The 15,622-nt window shown below is 39.7% G+C and overlaps 3 protein-coding genes across 13 annotated transcripts in view; all 3 read right to left on the bottom strand.

The window, feature by feature from the left end:
- Positions 1 to 2,296: 2,296 nt before the first annotated feature.
- Positions 2,297 to 5,733, bottom strand: LOC131702767 (metastasis-suppressor KiSS-1-like). The gene is made up of 3 exons (XM_059004898.1): positions 5,637 to 5,733; positions 3,583 to 3,805; positions 2,297 to 3,365 (listed from the first exon to the last, which is right to left on the bottom strand). The coding sequence occupies exons 2-3, from the start codon at positions 3,680 to 3,682 to the stop codon at positions 3,073 to 3,075; spliced, it is 393 nt and encodes a 130-aa protein (XP_058860881.1). The 5' UTR covers positions 3,683 to 3,805; positions 5,637 to 5,733; the 3' UTR covers positions 2,297 to 3,072.
- Positions 5,734 to 7,403: 1,670 nt separating this feature from the next.
- Positions 7,404 to 10,200, bottom strand: LOC117398278 (vesicle transport protein GOT1A-like). Of its 2 annotated transcripts, none has more exons than XM_034916582.2 (5): positions 10,121 to 10,200; positions 9,725 to 9,816; positions 9,214 to 9,392; positions 8,950 to 9,013; positions 7,404 to 8,688 (listed from the first exon to the last, which is right to left on the bottom strand). In XM_034916582.2, the coding sequence occupies exons 1-5, from the start codon at positions 10,143 to 10,145 to the stop codon at positions 8,647 to 8,649; spliced, it is 402 nt and encodes a 133-aa protein (XP_034772473.2). In that variant the 5' UTR covers positions 10,146 to 10,200; the 3' UTR covers positions 7,404 to 8,646. The 2 variants fall into 2 exon arrangements, with proteins under 2 accessions (XP_034772473.2, XP_058861075.1); XM_059005092.1 differs by having other exon boundaries at positions 7,404 to 8,506.
- Positions 10,201 to 13,150: 2,950 nt separating this feature from the next.
- LOC117394739 (pleckstrin homology domain-containing family A member 6-like) overlaps positions 13,151 to 15,622 on the bottom strand; it is a 64,690-nt gene continuing 62,218 nt past the window's right edge. For all 10 annotated transcript variants that reach the window (XM_059004608.1, XM_059004610.1, XM_059004606.1 and 7 more), the window contains one exon: positions 13,151 to 15,292. Coding sequence is in view for 1 of the 10 variants with exons in the window: in XM_059004606.1 (XP_058860589.1) it covers positions 15,249 to 15,292 (44 nt within the window). In the remaining 9 variants the exon portion in view is untranslated. The remainder of the gene's footprint in view (positions 15,293 to 15,622) is intronic.

Raw genomic sequence — 15,622 nt, 5'->3', positions numbered from 1 at the left:
CAAGACTGGAGAAGTGCCACAATAAAACATTTACATTGCATTCAGAAAACAATATACAGTACTGTACTGCATCGCAAATTATGTCCCTGGAAAAATCACCTTAAAGAATCACATTTTAAATTCTATTTTATATTTTTGTAGTCTAATAATCTACCTGTATACATTTAATATAAGTAAATCAATAATAATAATAATAATAATAATAATAATAATAATAATAATAATAATAATAATAATAATAATAATATCATCTAATGTCTGGGTACTGGTATGTAAGATTAAACAAAAACGTGGAACTCCTATTATTATATCTTTGGATAATTTCATATTACCTTGTGTAATGGCCTGACGATTGCCTACATCCTAAAGCCAAAATACTGTCTCAGATCTCCATCTTTCTACGTGGCTTATACTGTGTGTCTGCCTTCTCGCTACAGCAGAGGAGCGAGGACAGCGATTGGAGACAAAACCAGCCCTCACATATTTACATGACTTAATAAAATGTCAAACCTATAGTTCAGTAAAGGCTAAGGTATGTCTCATCCCCAGGGTCAGTGAATGATGTCTAATAGGTACAGCCAGGAGAATTGCTCATTCTGAAATTGCTCTGTGATTGATAACAGACTTAAACAGATGGGTGCACAGAACATGAAAAGGCCATTGCAAGGCTACGCTTACTAAATCTACGCAATCCGTTTCTTCCATGGATTCTTTCATTTCATTTTTTAATTAAAATAAATAATGTACATGGTCTCTCGTATTGATGACCTTAAAAATAACCAGTTACCTCTTCCAGTGCGTATTTGGAATAAGGTTCACCTTTTTAAAACCTTATGTATAAGCAAAGCTTTTGCAGTACACCGGAACAACATTCCTAAAATCATACTGTAAAATTATAGTGTGCTAAGGTTATGAAAACTCTCTATAATATGCCTGTACAAATATATTTTAAAAATCCACAGAGGGTCCTGTTTTAATAATTGAAATGGTGTCAGTGTTTCTGTAGATGTAGACATCTGTATATTTTGTATAAAACACTAAATGGTTACTCTCTTGTGCTGTCTGTACTTGCTACTATAGCAAGTAATCCATGCGTTTCTTTAATTTATTTTTGTATAATAAATGGCTGTGCTGTGCGCACTGCTACAGTTTTGTGCTTATAAAAAATGTGAATACAAAAATAGCAAAACCAGAACAATGAGTGACAATGAACGACAAAAATGGAAGGCTGGTCACCCCATGCTTATTTCTCATGGCTGCTTAGAGTAACATGTGCACTGTGAGAAAGAGGAAACGTGTTGTTTGCCTAATCAAAAGGGTCACCTTGACATGAACTTGTTCTCCGGTCAAAAAAAAAAGAATGATCTGCCGTCCATGCCGTTCATGTTAATAGCTAAGCTAAGCCTATGTTAATCCTTCTACCAGAGTACCGTCTGAAAATGGAGAAATATGTTAATATTTTATTGAGTGGTAATGCTGTGCTAATAATCTTCACAGGCATAGCCTGTTTTCATACATGTCAATAAAAGTGTTGCGTTGAGCAGCTGTCCAGTTGAGTCACATTCTCACAGGACCTCCCCTGATTGAGAAAGTGCTATATGAGTGTGATCCATGGAAATATGAGTTTTTGGTTCTGGAAACAAATAAACCCCTGAAGGAATGGCTTTCCTGGAAATACGTTTCCTTGTTTGTGATGAGATTAACGGTAACATTCATTATAATATTTAGTTCTAAAAACCCCTTATGATCCATTGTGTATAAAACACACTGGATCTATCATCGTGGGGATAAATAATCTCAGGAGATAACTGTGTTCTCAGTGGACAAAATCCAAGACAAGTCATGGTTTTTATACTAGCGAGGGAGGAAGTTGTCTCTGCTGAATGTGTCCTCTTCTTGTAGCTGTTATATGAGAAAGAATACTGGACAACACTTTTTAATGTCCTGGTTTTTAATTGGAAAAAAACAAAACAAAACAAAAAAACAAGCATGTGTCATACAGTGGCAGGCTGTGCTGTGCATCAACTGGAGCCTTTGTGACATTCCACTTGTACATTGGTTCTGAGGATTAAGGGCTCGTCCATTCCACTGCTGACAATGCTGATCAAATAGTAGGTAAAACACAGGTTTTATAATGTTTTAAACGTTACCCTGCATTATGTTGAAGGCCAGAGCATGTCCTACTGTATGTAGAAAAAGTTTAGTGGTAGCAGTTTGAAAACATAATTGTGGTGCTGTCACGGAAGGCTGGTGGATGATGTCAAACCAGAAAGAGACAGACACTAGTACTGCGGGTTTGAAGCGCTAAGCGCATATTTATTAAATAAAACAAATTAACTGAACAAACAAAACACCAAACAGAACAACAACTAGCTGAAAACAGTTTTCATTCAGTTTTATTTTTTAATTCAGCAATTACAGTTGAAAATCATTGTTATCAATGTTGGACTGGGATAAAAATGTGTTTTTAAAAAATGCATTCTAGAAAGCTGAGAATGCACGCTGACAGTGATAGAAAGCAGTACTTATTATTTAAGATGCGAAGAGGCAGTGCTGAAGAGCCGAATGTCTGATATGTATACTTAGGCACTGGAATGAGAGATCACCTATAAACCCTTTTTTTAAAACTAGAAAACAAAACATTTAATTGACTTCAAAATTGCTATGCATTTAAGAGCATAACATCCTCAGCAAAACTGATATAACTTCTGATGAAGTGCCACATTTTTTAGTAGAATTTGAAAGCAACTTTAAATTAATACAGGCAAACCTGTATTATAGACCACAGTGACCACTGTGAGCGCACAAACTGGCAGCCAACTCTTTAAAAAGTTGTATTTAAGGGGTCTGACTTTATGTTGTACAGTCATGGGGGTGGTCTTTAGAATCAATCAGACTGTAGTTTTATAAAACAAGGTTATGTACAAAATGCAAGAGTGCCATTTTCTTTAAAACTATGTGGAACTAAGGCTTTAAGGAGTGTACATTTGGTTTTAAAACAGGGGGTAAGAGCTGAGAGTCAGTGTTGCAGTCTGAACACAGTAGCAGTAGCAGCCACAGCTAAGGGACAAGTCAGTTTGGGTTTCTGTTGGCCTCTGCTGCTCTCTGTGCTAGCAGCCCGGCTTGACGCTTTCCGTAACGGAGACCGAATGAGTTCCAGTTGTAGGAGGACAGGTCCTTCTGCCGCTTCTCTGCTGGGGGGAGGGGCCTCACCGGAGTGGGACGTTCTTTCAGGGGTAGCTCCTCCCTGAACAGCAGGCTGGCCAATGACATGGGAGCTCTCCCAGGGGACAGGGGAGTCCCCCAGGAAGACGAGACCTTTTTTTCGCTCAACATGTCCCGCATAAGGAGTTTTAGCAGCTCTCCTGGAAACAAGCAAGATGTATTTACTTTATATAATACTTGGAAACGTAGCATATGACTCTCAGAGTGACCATCCGGCTTTTCTTTCTCTATCTGTCTTGGTTCAGCTAGTCGATCATGGATATTCTGGGATAAAAATATCCACTATGGAAGGGGTACCTGTTGGCAGAGGCATAGACCCATAGCTACGTTCTGGGTTTGAAAGGTTTGTGGACCTACCTGCAGGTTTGGGGTGACTGATTGGTGGTCCAGCTCCCAGGGGCTCTCCTTGCTGGGCTCTGACCAGCAACACCAACAGCGGGAGCATCAGTAAACTCATAGCGGAGCCTGGGAAGGGCGTGACGGTCAGCTGGTCTGTCTGTCTGTCTGTCCGGCGGTCAGCTGTCTGGATGTTCTGCTGCACTTTCGAATTGTCCTGTCTGTTGCTCAGATTGTGTATTTCCTTGTAGACAAAATTCAGAGACAACCCACACTTATAAGCACTTGTAATGTTTTGAATTTTTCTCAAAACTGAGAATTTTTTTAGGTGGTCTTCCTGACATTAAATTGATACTTTTTATCATTACTGCAAATCACAGATGCTAAGGCAAAACTTTAAGTCAAGTAGATTAGGTTTGGCAAGTGGCTTCCATATTAATAAATACTACTTCTAAGTTTTACTTTTTCTACCAAGTAAATGTTCCTGTACTAACATTACATACCCAGACAACAGGGATACAGTTTTTATATATAACACTTTAGCCTTTATCTTGAGAGCATGGTTAGAAATAATATGCATTGGAAATCCTTTAAATATCCTTACAAGTTTTGACATGCCCTAGTAAAATCTCATTGTTTAGCGTTTGTGGGTTGTGTACAGAGCAATGATAGAATACAATTAGTTAGAGTTGATCCCTTGGAAAAGTTTAATGAGAATACACCAGTCTGAACAAGTCTTTCATTTTACAGTGCGGAACTAGAAGCACTCTGAAGAGGGAAAAAGGGTTCAAACATCCCCTGCTGCATCCGGTTTTGAAGTTTTCTGTATACTTAACGAAACACTAACACAAATTGAAAAATATGACATCTCGAAATCCTGTACTACTGTTATGGCTTCCGGTAACTTTTGCAGTATCATTTTGTAGTTTCTTTACATGATGTTAAATAAAAGATCTAAATTATGTTCGTATCGTTATGCCTCAATCCTAAGATTCTAGGTGATGCAAAACGTTTGGCCATAGCTGTAGAATCAGCATGCAAGTTAAAAATCCAGGTGTGATTCCATGCACCGTTTGCAGGGTTTGAAGATGCCATGAGCATACAGAAATGACGATGACACCGCTAATCTCCTATTATATTACAAATCAGACGTTCTCTACCTTTTAAAAGACCTTGAAGTGGTTCTAAGTAAGCGTGTATGTGCTACAGACTGCAGTAAACCCCTTTGAGAATTGACCCACAAGGTTCAATACTGAAGCAGTGTTGAGCACACTGGGAATTTTCCCATATGAAGGCAGCACATCAAGCTGTGGCCAGCTGGCTGTGAAGATGAAAGAGACTATAGCCACAGCCACCCCGCTCACCCGGGGAAGGGAGGCAGGGAGAGAAGGTCATGTCAATTGGGAAGGGGAGAACAGCGCCAGCAGATGAAAGTAGTTCCCAGCGGGAAGGTAGGCTACCACCTCTTTAACACACATCAAAAGGGCTGCGTCACTAGACTGAAGGTCGATTTTACACCCTCCATACTACTAATCCATTCTTCTAGCTATAAAAAAAGCATCCTGCTCACTATTGGTGGCTTTTTTGTTTCGGTAGAGTGATTATCTAATTAGCTGGTGGACATTATCACAAACGAGGTCTACCAAATCACATAAACCTTTTCATGTTTTTTATTTATTTTTATTTTTTTTAAACTTAAAACCTTTATCGACAGTGGTCCCCACTACCCTATATTCAAATCTAGTGGCTGCTGTTTTCTAGAAACAAACTTTGCTGAACTTACACAAATCAGTTCAAATTCAATAGGAAATATAAAGAGCATAGTGAATACACTTGAGCAGCACTGGTACCCTTGAGAAAGTTTCACTCTACACATGCAATACATGGAAGTGATCATTGCACTGTACTGTTGCAATGACTGTTGCTTTCACTGAGCTTTATCATTACTTTCTATGAATACAAATGCTTTCACTCTTCTTTACTATAGTTGCTAGCTTGGTGTACAGCAGAACATATAAGAGAGCGAATATGAAGACCATGCACTTTGCAGATACCTGGAAGAGAGGAGTGCTTACCTTTGTCCTTGTCTGCTTGGAGTAGGGCAGGGTAGCCTCTTTCTCTCTCTGCAGCTGAGTCAATCTTTAGATCTCAGGACAGGATTCAGACGTGGCTTTTATCTCTGAGATGGGCTCCCTTTTTATATCTGCCCCAGCTTTGCGTCACTCCTGCTAGACCCTTCCTCGATTCGTTCACTGCTCTCTTTGAATTTGTCATTGTTTCCCAGGGACTCATTTCATTGCACTTGATTTACAATTTGCTTGGTTTCTTTCTCCAAATAGAATGTTGAAACAGTGAATAGTGGATTTAATTAAATCATTGAGTCTTCATAAAAAAAAAAACAGCTAAAATATCATAAAGTGCTATTTTCTTTTTATAGCACCACACAGAGTTACTTTTTGTTACTATTGGATTGCAAACTGAACTTTCTTTCAGTTATTTACTCAGTGAGTGAGTCAGTATCAGCTGAAGTAGCATTCGAACCCAGGACCTGCTGGTTCCCAGTTTTTATAAACAAGCCCCTCCCTCCACCCCAACTCACATTGCACACCCGAGTGGAAAGGAGTTGTTGAAAGACCAGCATGAGATTTGAATTAAAATCAATCAATGTCTAAGCCGATGAACAAGTTCAAAGACATCTGCTACAAATTATCAGGTGGTCCTGCATGAGAAGAATATTCATGCCAAATACAATCAAGCAGAGGTGTCAGATGTGCGTATATACTGTATGTCCCAGGTGGAATTAGGAAGTAAACCCCAGCTGTTGCATGTGATCAAACAATAAATTAAAATGTGTATTTATAAAATCATCTGGCATAGAGATACAAAGCACAGGGAGTGACAATAACACCCCCCCAACCCCAATGCCAACCCCAAAACCAACCCCAACCCCAACTCCAACCCCAACCCCAACCCCAACCCCAACCCCAACCCCAACCCCAACCTCTCAACCAGAGTGAACAAGCCTTCTAGCTTTTTAAAGTATTTTTCATTACTACTTATGAACTGTAAATAATAAGTGCTTTGGTGGGTTAATCAAAAGATTTAATGTAGCTGGGTTGAGACCACTGGTACTCATTGCATGTACTGTTGGGTGGGAGTCTGTACTGGCAGGCTGCAGATGCATTGCTGCACATTAGCGTAGCGCTTCGGGTCTCAAAGCAGACCCACTGACATCATGAGGGTAATGAGGGTATAGGGGGGGTCTATGTGTGGGAAAACTGCACCACACGTTACATCTGTGGGTTTGTGACGGCTCATTTCCACGGGTGTCATCCATGGCAGTTCTGATGTGAGTCACGGTCCTGATACTAACTAATAAAACCCAGAGAAATTAAGTGCCTTCACTTAGTCTGAGCTCCCATTACTTCTGGCCCATTGGTTTGATACCTCAAGGGTTACAGTTGGCTTGATGTTATACAGACGTGTGACATGGACAGGGGTGGTGTTTCTCAGCCCATGAAACTGATGTGCAGTTAGTTGTGCAATGCCATGAACCTTATTGCATCCTTTTTCATTCTGGAAGAATCATTTTCAACATTTTTTTTTTTTTTTCTAAAAATTAAATAATAAAATGTAGGCCTGTCTTGCACTTTCGGTAAAGCATGAACAGAATTGCTTCCCGCTGTCCAAAGGGAAAATAGAGGACTAGCCACCGTGGCTCCTAACTGTACCTTCAGTGACTCTTCAAATGAAAAGAGATGCATTTACTGCCTGCAAGTGGGTCCGTTTTAGGTCTTGTTGGGAAATGTATAAAAGTCCAGAGTTCAGTCACAATTTCAAAAGAAACATTATTTTATTGGCAGGATCAAGCACCAGGTCTCTGGGTTTATTTAGCCCCAAAAGCTTGCAGAGAGACATAGGGAAAAGCAACATCAATTACTACTACAGTCCATATACAAATAATATGAGTAGGGAAACAGGGTCCTTTACACTGTCACACTGTCACACTGCACAATCAAAAGAGTAGCTGTGTAAAGAAAGGTAGGAAAAGACTGTGTTAATACTACAGAAATAGTGAGATGTTTTCCACAGCATTTTACAGGGCTCTCCAGCTGGGGGGTGATCAGCCTCCTCACAGCTCTCGCTGCTGTAGTATTTGCTCCCACTCCCAGAATAACAAATCAAAGAGGACACATTCAAAGTTTAATGACGCAGGTTAACACATTTGTGTGTTTGAAATCATGTATGAGAAATCAGCTGTCGTTAAGGATATGTCAACAATCCAGTCAATCTTGTGTTTACACGTCATCCTGTGCTAGAACATGCAACATAGTTTAGATTTTTAATTTTTTTTATATATATGTTTAATGGTAATTCTGGGTACAATCTCTGGTTTTGCGGTTTATAAGAAGTTAATACATTGTCAGCATGATTTTCAAAAGGGGCAAAATAAGAACTAGGTGGCAGTGATTTCTAAAACCTGATTTGGCTTTCAAATGGTTTCGATGAAATTAGTCATGTATTCACTTGTCGACGCTTTTAAAAAATATAAATCAAGTGACGTGGTTACATTAGTCAGGCTTTAAAAATCATTTTGCGACCTAGTTCTTATTTTGCCCCTTTTGAAAATCATGCTGTTTTTTACAACAGGAATAATTTAGCACAGATTGGGCAGACTGCACCAGATGACACCCCATACACAACGCATTAAATAATAGCATAGCACAGAGAACAGTGCCACATGTCTGTGTCGCCCACGGCTGCTCCATCACAGGACACAACCTGACACTTGCTTGAGTCTCTGGTCGAAAGAGTTATTGGTTCGTTATTTTTATTGTTTTAGGTTTATTTCGGATTCTTTTACGGGAGGGAATCCTCATTGAGAAGGGGTCATCTTCTTTCTTCGAAGGCTCGGAGAAGTGCAGCTTCATGTTTCATTCTCCAACTGTCAAATTAAATAAATGCACCCCTTCAATTCCCCATTCGTTATGAAGTGGGTGTATCTCAGTGTGCTTCCTCTAATAGCACATGCTCTTCTTTTATAATGATTTTCTTTGGTACTGCACTAGGTTCTTGTGGTCCAGGTCACACCATGGAGCTGCTGCTCCCTGCTAGCTTGTTAAACAACTGGAGAGAAACAGATGAAAGCTGGCGTTAGCCTGGTGCATGGTATAGTAACTAGTGTTACAGGGACCATTCTGAAATGTTGAGCAAAGCAAGCTTAACATAGAGAATCCAGCATACAAAGAGTGTATACCAGTGCCACCTGGTGGTTACTTAGCCGCTCCCTAAAAAATCTCCACTGTCATTTTTCAATCACGTGCTGCCTTGACAGAGGAGAACATTGAAAATGTGTCTCTTCAGAATAAAATTTAAAAAATCACTTACCGAGCTGAGGAATGGAATATTAACCAGCGATCCAAGGAATCCAAACGCCACTGGGAAGAAGGTCCTTTGGGTTAAAACAAAGAGAGAGAAACTGGAGATTCAATCTTCTCAAATGTAACCCTGTAACTAATTGCTTTAACAGTGACCTCACTGCCGTGGCAGTTACAGCCCCACTCCATGAGACCAGGCTCATGTCAGCACTGTTTACCCACTCCCGGTCCTTCTCCCAGACCCGGAGTGAAATTAGAGACCCCTCCCACTCACTTGAAGAGCTGCACGAAGCCGTAGGTCTCTATCACCATGCCGACAATGGGCCAGCGCAGCAGCACCAAGGCCACGCCCCCCAGGAAAAAGGCGGAGCCTCTCAGTTTGGAGCGCTGGAAGAAGAAGTTGAACGTGCGCTGCAGTCCGATGATCACAGCAAGCCCCGCCAGGAAGAGGATCTGCAAAACCAGGCAGGAATCCCATCGTTCATTACTCAATATGAGTACTACTGCTACTCTGTGTTTATTAAGAAGCTTAACTTCAAACACCTTCTGTCAAAATGTCACACAAACGTTAATTGTTACAGGTGCCATTTTAAGAAGGGTTACCTGCGCAAGTTCCAAATATGTTCAACCACAGGGTTTCTGAGGTTTACTGGCAGTTCAGTGGGATAAAACTTACAAATGAGAACACCTACAGTAATGGTAAAATTGTAATAAAGAAATTGCCGGGCTGACCGTACAAAGATCAGGCCCCAAGTATGTGGCTGGCAAATAAAGCAGTGACTTACGTTTCCAAAAGCCAGCAGGACAGAGTCGAAGTACAGCAACACGCCAAAGAGAAGGAAAAACAGACCGAACCCCATGAACCCCACACCCACCTCTGAAAGACAAAGATACAGAATGGAGGGGGGTGCAAACAGACTGTCAAACTGCACCTTAATAATGAGCTCTGTCTTAACACACCAGTCCTATCCTTACCCAGCTCCTTAATAATAAGCTCTATCTATTATCAGCTCTCCAACACATCACCTTAACAAGCCTTCCATTGGATAAGGGCTAGGTGAAGTGTGTAATATTTTTATGGATCAACAAGAACAGTCTTGGATGTGAAGACCAGCAGTAAAGTACCAAAAACGATGAGTAAAACTAAACAAACTTTAATAAGAAGCGAGGGGAGTACTTACTCTGAAATTGTGTTATTGAAATCATTCTGATTTCAGTTCCTCGGAGAGAGTAGTGCTGCGTCGACACCCACAAACCACAGCTCTTGCACTCTGACCCCTGGCGGCCCCGTCATCAGCACACCTGGCCAATGATTAACCAGCACAGGGCAAGCCCTGATAGAGAGCTGTGGGTGAAGAACTGGTGGAAGAGGCTAGGAACCATGGTTTCTCATGGGCACAACAACATTCTTGTCTCCCAGACTATTTATTTTCACTTTGACTATGGGGAAGTTCATTTCTCTTGCCACCACACTATATATTAACTTCCTGTGCAGCAGGTAATAGGACTTGTATCTGCTCACTGGCTTATTGCTTAAAGCCTTTGTAATAAAATAGATACATCATTTCATAAATACAAAATGATTGAAGTCTTGTTCTTGGTGAAAATCATTGTTTGTTTTGTTAAACCAAAACAACATTTCAGTGATTTCACAGTGCCCCCTGGTGTCCATTCCGTAAAGGGATGCTAAGTAGGAAAACATATCTTTAAATGAGCAACATTGCACAAGTGGGCCTGTATGCACAAACATACCCTGGTCTAAGGTGAAACTTGTAGGCAAAATTCCTATCTTAGACCCTTGTCCTTTTAGCTTTTTTTTTTTTTTTTTTGCAAGAAGACAGTTCAATCGATACTCTTCCAGATACAGAACACCAGAATATCTTGCTTTGTTATAATGCAAGCTTACATAGGTGGTGAAGCATGTACTAATCCTTTAAAATAAACAGAGACACGTTTTTTTCCAACTACATTTTATTTGATTTTTAAATGACTCTTGTGAAACTAACTTGTAGAGACAAAGCACAGCGCTCTCATTTTCATCACAATCACCTCTGCTCTCAGGCTGTTCAGACAGGATCTGTTGAAAGCCCTCACTCCACAGTGCTGTATTGCTGGATCAGCAATGTGAAAGCAGTGTTCAGACACTTAGAAGTGCATTATATTTTTGGCAGTGTTACTTGTGGGATCATAACCACAAAATAATAATTTCATTGTACTAATATAGCTGGATTTTCCCAAAGTGTCAAACCAAATCAAATTATTCTCATACATTTCCTTATTGCATGGGCAGGGTGTTCTTACTGCAAGCCTAGTGTTTTCTTTTGTTTGCATAGCTCAAGCAAATTGTCCCCAACAGCAACTCTTAACCGTATTGCATTTGAGTTCACACATACCTAGAGAACAGCTTATCCACCTGTGATAAAATGTGGTTGCTGCAGGTTTTTAGATGATGGGACTTTATGGAGGAACCTGCCTGTAAGGTGGATGTAGGGCATGACGATCTACTGGTTCTTAGTGTTTGGGTTCCAATCAGACTGGTCATTGCTGCAAAACTTTAACATATAAATAGACTACAATGATTAAACAGACTGCCCTTTTTATCAAAGATACTCTGGAGGCTATTTAATTGATCAAAAAGGCAGTGGATCTATACACTGCTTTAGATTATTAAATGTATATACACACACCATTCTTAAAACATGTAAGAGCAAAATATTATTTCATAAATGTATTATAATTGTAACTCATGTTCCTTATTTCGAATCATAATTTCTATCTTAATAGCATAAGTATTAGGGGGTGTAACGATCTTGTATGGATGAATCGTGATATTTTCTTTACATGATCTATACTTGAAGTATGTATCGTTTGTATCGTGACACAAGACCAACAGCGCAACCAAGCTTATTGTAGATGACCAGCTGGTCCTGAAATGTAGTTTAAGTGTGTTTTATAGTTGGTATGGATGCATACTCTCCCTATCTTTTATTATCCATGAGGACAATCACATGTATCATGATACATATTGCATTGTGATATTAGTGTATTGTTACACTCCTAATCAGTATCATTGTACAGTACACAGCCACTTCTAAAGGACCCCTGAACTCTCATGTGATGGGCTAGCCATGATCAGTACAAGCTGATGTTCACAGTAAGGTTAAAACACATTAATAATATTGTCACACAAGGGAACAAAGACTGCTGACTATGAATGTGTTCGCAGTCCGCAGAGCAAGTGTTGACACAATGCATGCAGGTGTGTTGCTTACTTTGTTTCTACCAGAGATTTTTAACGCTTTTACCAAACCTGGTTCTGAGACCTACCCAAGAATTGTTATTTTTGCGCCACTGTACTTATGGCAGCTTTTTAAAAGAAATACATTACAAAATTGCAAAATTGCAATTTGCAAAACGCTGCATGCAATGGCAAAACCCATAACTGCCTTCATCGCAGTTGTAGTTTTTACTCTGCTAGAAGGAGTGTGGCTTTAGAATTGAGAACTCATGGGATTGATTTGGTTAAAATGTTCTGTTGCTTGATGAAGCAAGGAAACGCCACTCACTTGCACATCTTTTCCATAACTCACAATTATGCTTGAAGCCGTTATTATCCACCTCCAAAACTAGAATTATATGTCACAATATCATTTGCAGACAACTTTGTGGAGAGCCTTTTTCTAAAGAGAAACATACAGTAGATTGATCACATCAATGTCATGTACAATGTCAAGGGGGTATTATATTTAGATACATCATATTGTATAAATACATGGAGATGTGCAGGCTGTGTATGCGTGAATGTGTATATATATATAGTCTTGTACAAACTCCTATCAATTTGGTCTTTTTTGCATTCTGAACTGATACTTTGTTAGGGATGTTTTACATAAATACATTAGTGCAATGTATGTAAGTGTAATGTTCAGCATATAGTATATTCAATACATGTTGTACTACTGTATATATGATTTGTTATGCCAGGGTACTGGTTTAAAGCATTGAGAAGAAAATATCCATGCTGAATGCTGTAGATTTAACACAGATTTAAATTAGACGTGTGCTTATACATTATATGCATTCTAATTAAAGCCTTGTCCGAATGGTGTATTTAAATTCTATAGTACTGCGTGTTTTTAGTGTTGCATGCATATGGTTTATGATCGCATACATTATCTAGTATTGCAGATACAACACTGGGCACATTCGAGTGTGAAGGTTTGCTGTCAGGATTTATTAAAACTGCTTCAAAAATAAAAATTATAATAAGGAATTTGTTTTGCTTTTAAATACGTACATCTTCAGGTTAGCTATAAACAATGAATATATTCACAGGAATTTAAGATGACAGCTCTTTTCAATGTGACAGGTAGACAAGTCAGCAAAAAGAAAGGCTGTGACACTGAAAGGGAAACAGAAACAGAGAATGCAGTTTAAAGCCAACAGTTAAAACGCTGGAGCTACGCCTGAGTTTTAGAATTGCTTTGCCTGGATTTCAAAGGAATGGTTTTGGATTTAGGATAGGCCAACAGCTTAATTGCACAGGTCACAGATATACTGTCCGCAACAGGCATGGGGATGTGTGTACTGTTGCAATATCTCACTTTTAGAGATCATCTTTTATTTAAATAATCCACTTTTTGGCACCAGAATGGTTTATTTCAGCACTAAAATCAGTGACATGAGCTGGTTTGCACTAATCGGGGGTTTGTGAATCTTGAGTTGTTTGTTCCACTTACAATATTTCTAGTCAGGCTCTTTGCTGACAAGTTGACAGGACTGTAAAAGTTGAGAGAGTAGCGTCATGGAAATGCTTCGGCCAGGGTTAAGTGGCAGTTTCATCTTTTTTCCTTCCTTATACACTGACGATAGGTCTTTGAATGTAAGGATAAAGGCAGATGAAGCCCAAGACAGCAGCCAAAAGCACTGGCCAGCTTGCCGCTACCAACTCAGGTACCTGGAACGTAAGCTGATGACCCATCTCGGAATTAACATAAAACTAATGACATCACAAGAGACCATTAATGATCAACATAAAACAATGCATAGAGCAGGCATTGGTATAATTATCATTTGATCTAGCAAGCTTAATATTCTAAGGTCACTTCTTTTTCACTCCATTTCTTTTATAACAATTAGCAATAACATCATTTTAGTATTTTATTATTATCAGTTACCGCTGTAATGTGTGCACTGTGTAACATCAAGACTGCTTCGATGCAAAAGATACGTATATAATTATATTCTATTATAGCTGTATAAGTTTTATCAGTACAGACGTACGAAAGAAAGTGCTGGGATGTACTGCATGGACATCAACAAACATTCACAGTTTGCAACAAGCCCTATTTAACGTAAAAGCCTTAGACTTGAGAGATCTAGATGTGTATAAAAGAGCACTGAGCAAATTCCCTCCCACATACACACAGACAACTGAAGCTGGAATGGACAGGGTCAGTCTGTGCTTATGCAGTTGCTACAGTCTGCATATTGCATTATGTTCCAGTCAGCGAGACTGAACCCATGGCTGCTGGTGGGCTGGTACCAGTATAAAAAGGACTGGGGGGCAGTTTGCACACTGGTTCTGTTTGTACCGATCCTGTTTGAAAAGCTCGTTTACCAAGAAAGTAAAGCCAAAGCATGAGTTTCCTTCTGGTCTAGAGTACATGAAGGATATTGTGCAGTCAGATGTCCATAGAGATGTTGGGTGCGTTTAGTTGACCCCAAAGTTTTTCATCCCAGTATGAGACAGACTGTACTGCACCTTTCACAGGGAGCCCCATTACACCTCACTAGATATTCAGCTTTGAAGTTGGATGATGCTAAGATTGCAACATGCGATTCCAGACTTTAAGGATGGGGTCTGCGTGAAACATTTCCCACTGCTTCAGAAGTTTTGGACAACAAATTGTGCATTCAAATTTCTCCACGGAAAAACAGGGGGAACGTGTAGTGTTGAAGTTCTCAAACCAAATGTCTTACTCCCAACTGTAAACCATTTCTAAAGCAGATGTAGATCCCTCCAGTCCGGCTGGTTTCTTGTACAGTAAGAGACAAAAGAGAAGGCAGGATAGTTGTACCAGCTGATTCTGGTGCCCCTTGTGGTGGAGGGACAGCATGACAAGCAGTGCCTCCCTCTTCCCGGTTTATAGGGTTCAAAGTCTCCTGGGCTTCCAGGTATTAAGATTTATTTATTTATTTTTTTTAATTCTCGTACAGCCGTAAAATAAATGAATGAAAAAATATACTCTCTGGAAAAAGGGTTCGTTCTTTTAGTTTTGCTTCTTTTTTTGTCGATCTTTAAAGCGCTCAGAATGTTGATCCGTGGAACTTCACCGCAGCCAGGGCCTGAGCTGAAAAGAGAGAAGTAGTGTTACAGATTTCCTAGTGCGGCCCAGTGTAATACTGCTGTGTAAACCAAGCAAGTAGGGCTGCTCGCTAAAGCTTTATAGTTTCTTGCTTTCTAGACTGGAGAAGAAAGGTGATCACTCGATCGCCATACACAACTAGATTTAAGGTCAAACTGAGTTCTGTGAGGTGCTCATGAATGCTGCAAACCACATTATCATATTTTGAAATATGCATACGTTTTGTTTTACCACCAAAACTTTGGCCACTTCATTAAAAAGATCACCTTCACACTAACTTTCAGTCCTGATTCTCTCTTATTGACAGCAATATAA

This window comes from Acipenser ruthenus, chromosome 30, assembly GCF_902713425.1.
Source record: "Acipenser ruthenus chromosome 30, fAciRut3.2 maternal haplotype, whole genome shotgun sequence".
Taxonomy (NCBI): domain Eukaryota; kingdom Metazoa; phylum Chordata; class Actinopteri; order Acipenseriformes; family Acipenseridae; genus Acipenser; species Acipenser ruthenus.
Note: the sequence above shows the minus strand (reverse complement) of the source record. Positions and strands in the feature narration are given on the sequence as shown.

Bases quoted from the DNA above. Each gene is read 5' to 3' on its own strand.
- LOC131702767 (XM_059004898.1), bottom strand. From the start codon at position 3,682: ATGAGTTTACTGATGCTCCCGCTGTTGGTGTTGCTGGTCAGAGCCCAG. The intron at 3,366-3,582 runs GTAGGTCCACAA...GCTTGTTTCCAG, and splicing joins CAGTCACCCCAAACCTGCAG to GAGAGCTGCTAAAACTCCTT.
- LOC117398278 (XM_034916582.2), bottom strand. From the start codon at position 10,145: ATGATTTCAATAACACAATTTCAGA. The intron at 9,817-10,120 runs GTAAGTACTCCC...TTTGTCTTTCAG, and splicing joins TTCAATAACACAATTTCAGA to AGGTGGGTGTGGGGTTCATG. The intron at 8,689-8,949 runs GTAAGTGATTTT...GTTTCTCTCCAG, and splicing joins ATATTCCATTCCTCAGCTCG to TTGTTTAACAAGCTAGCAGG.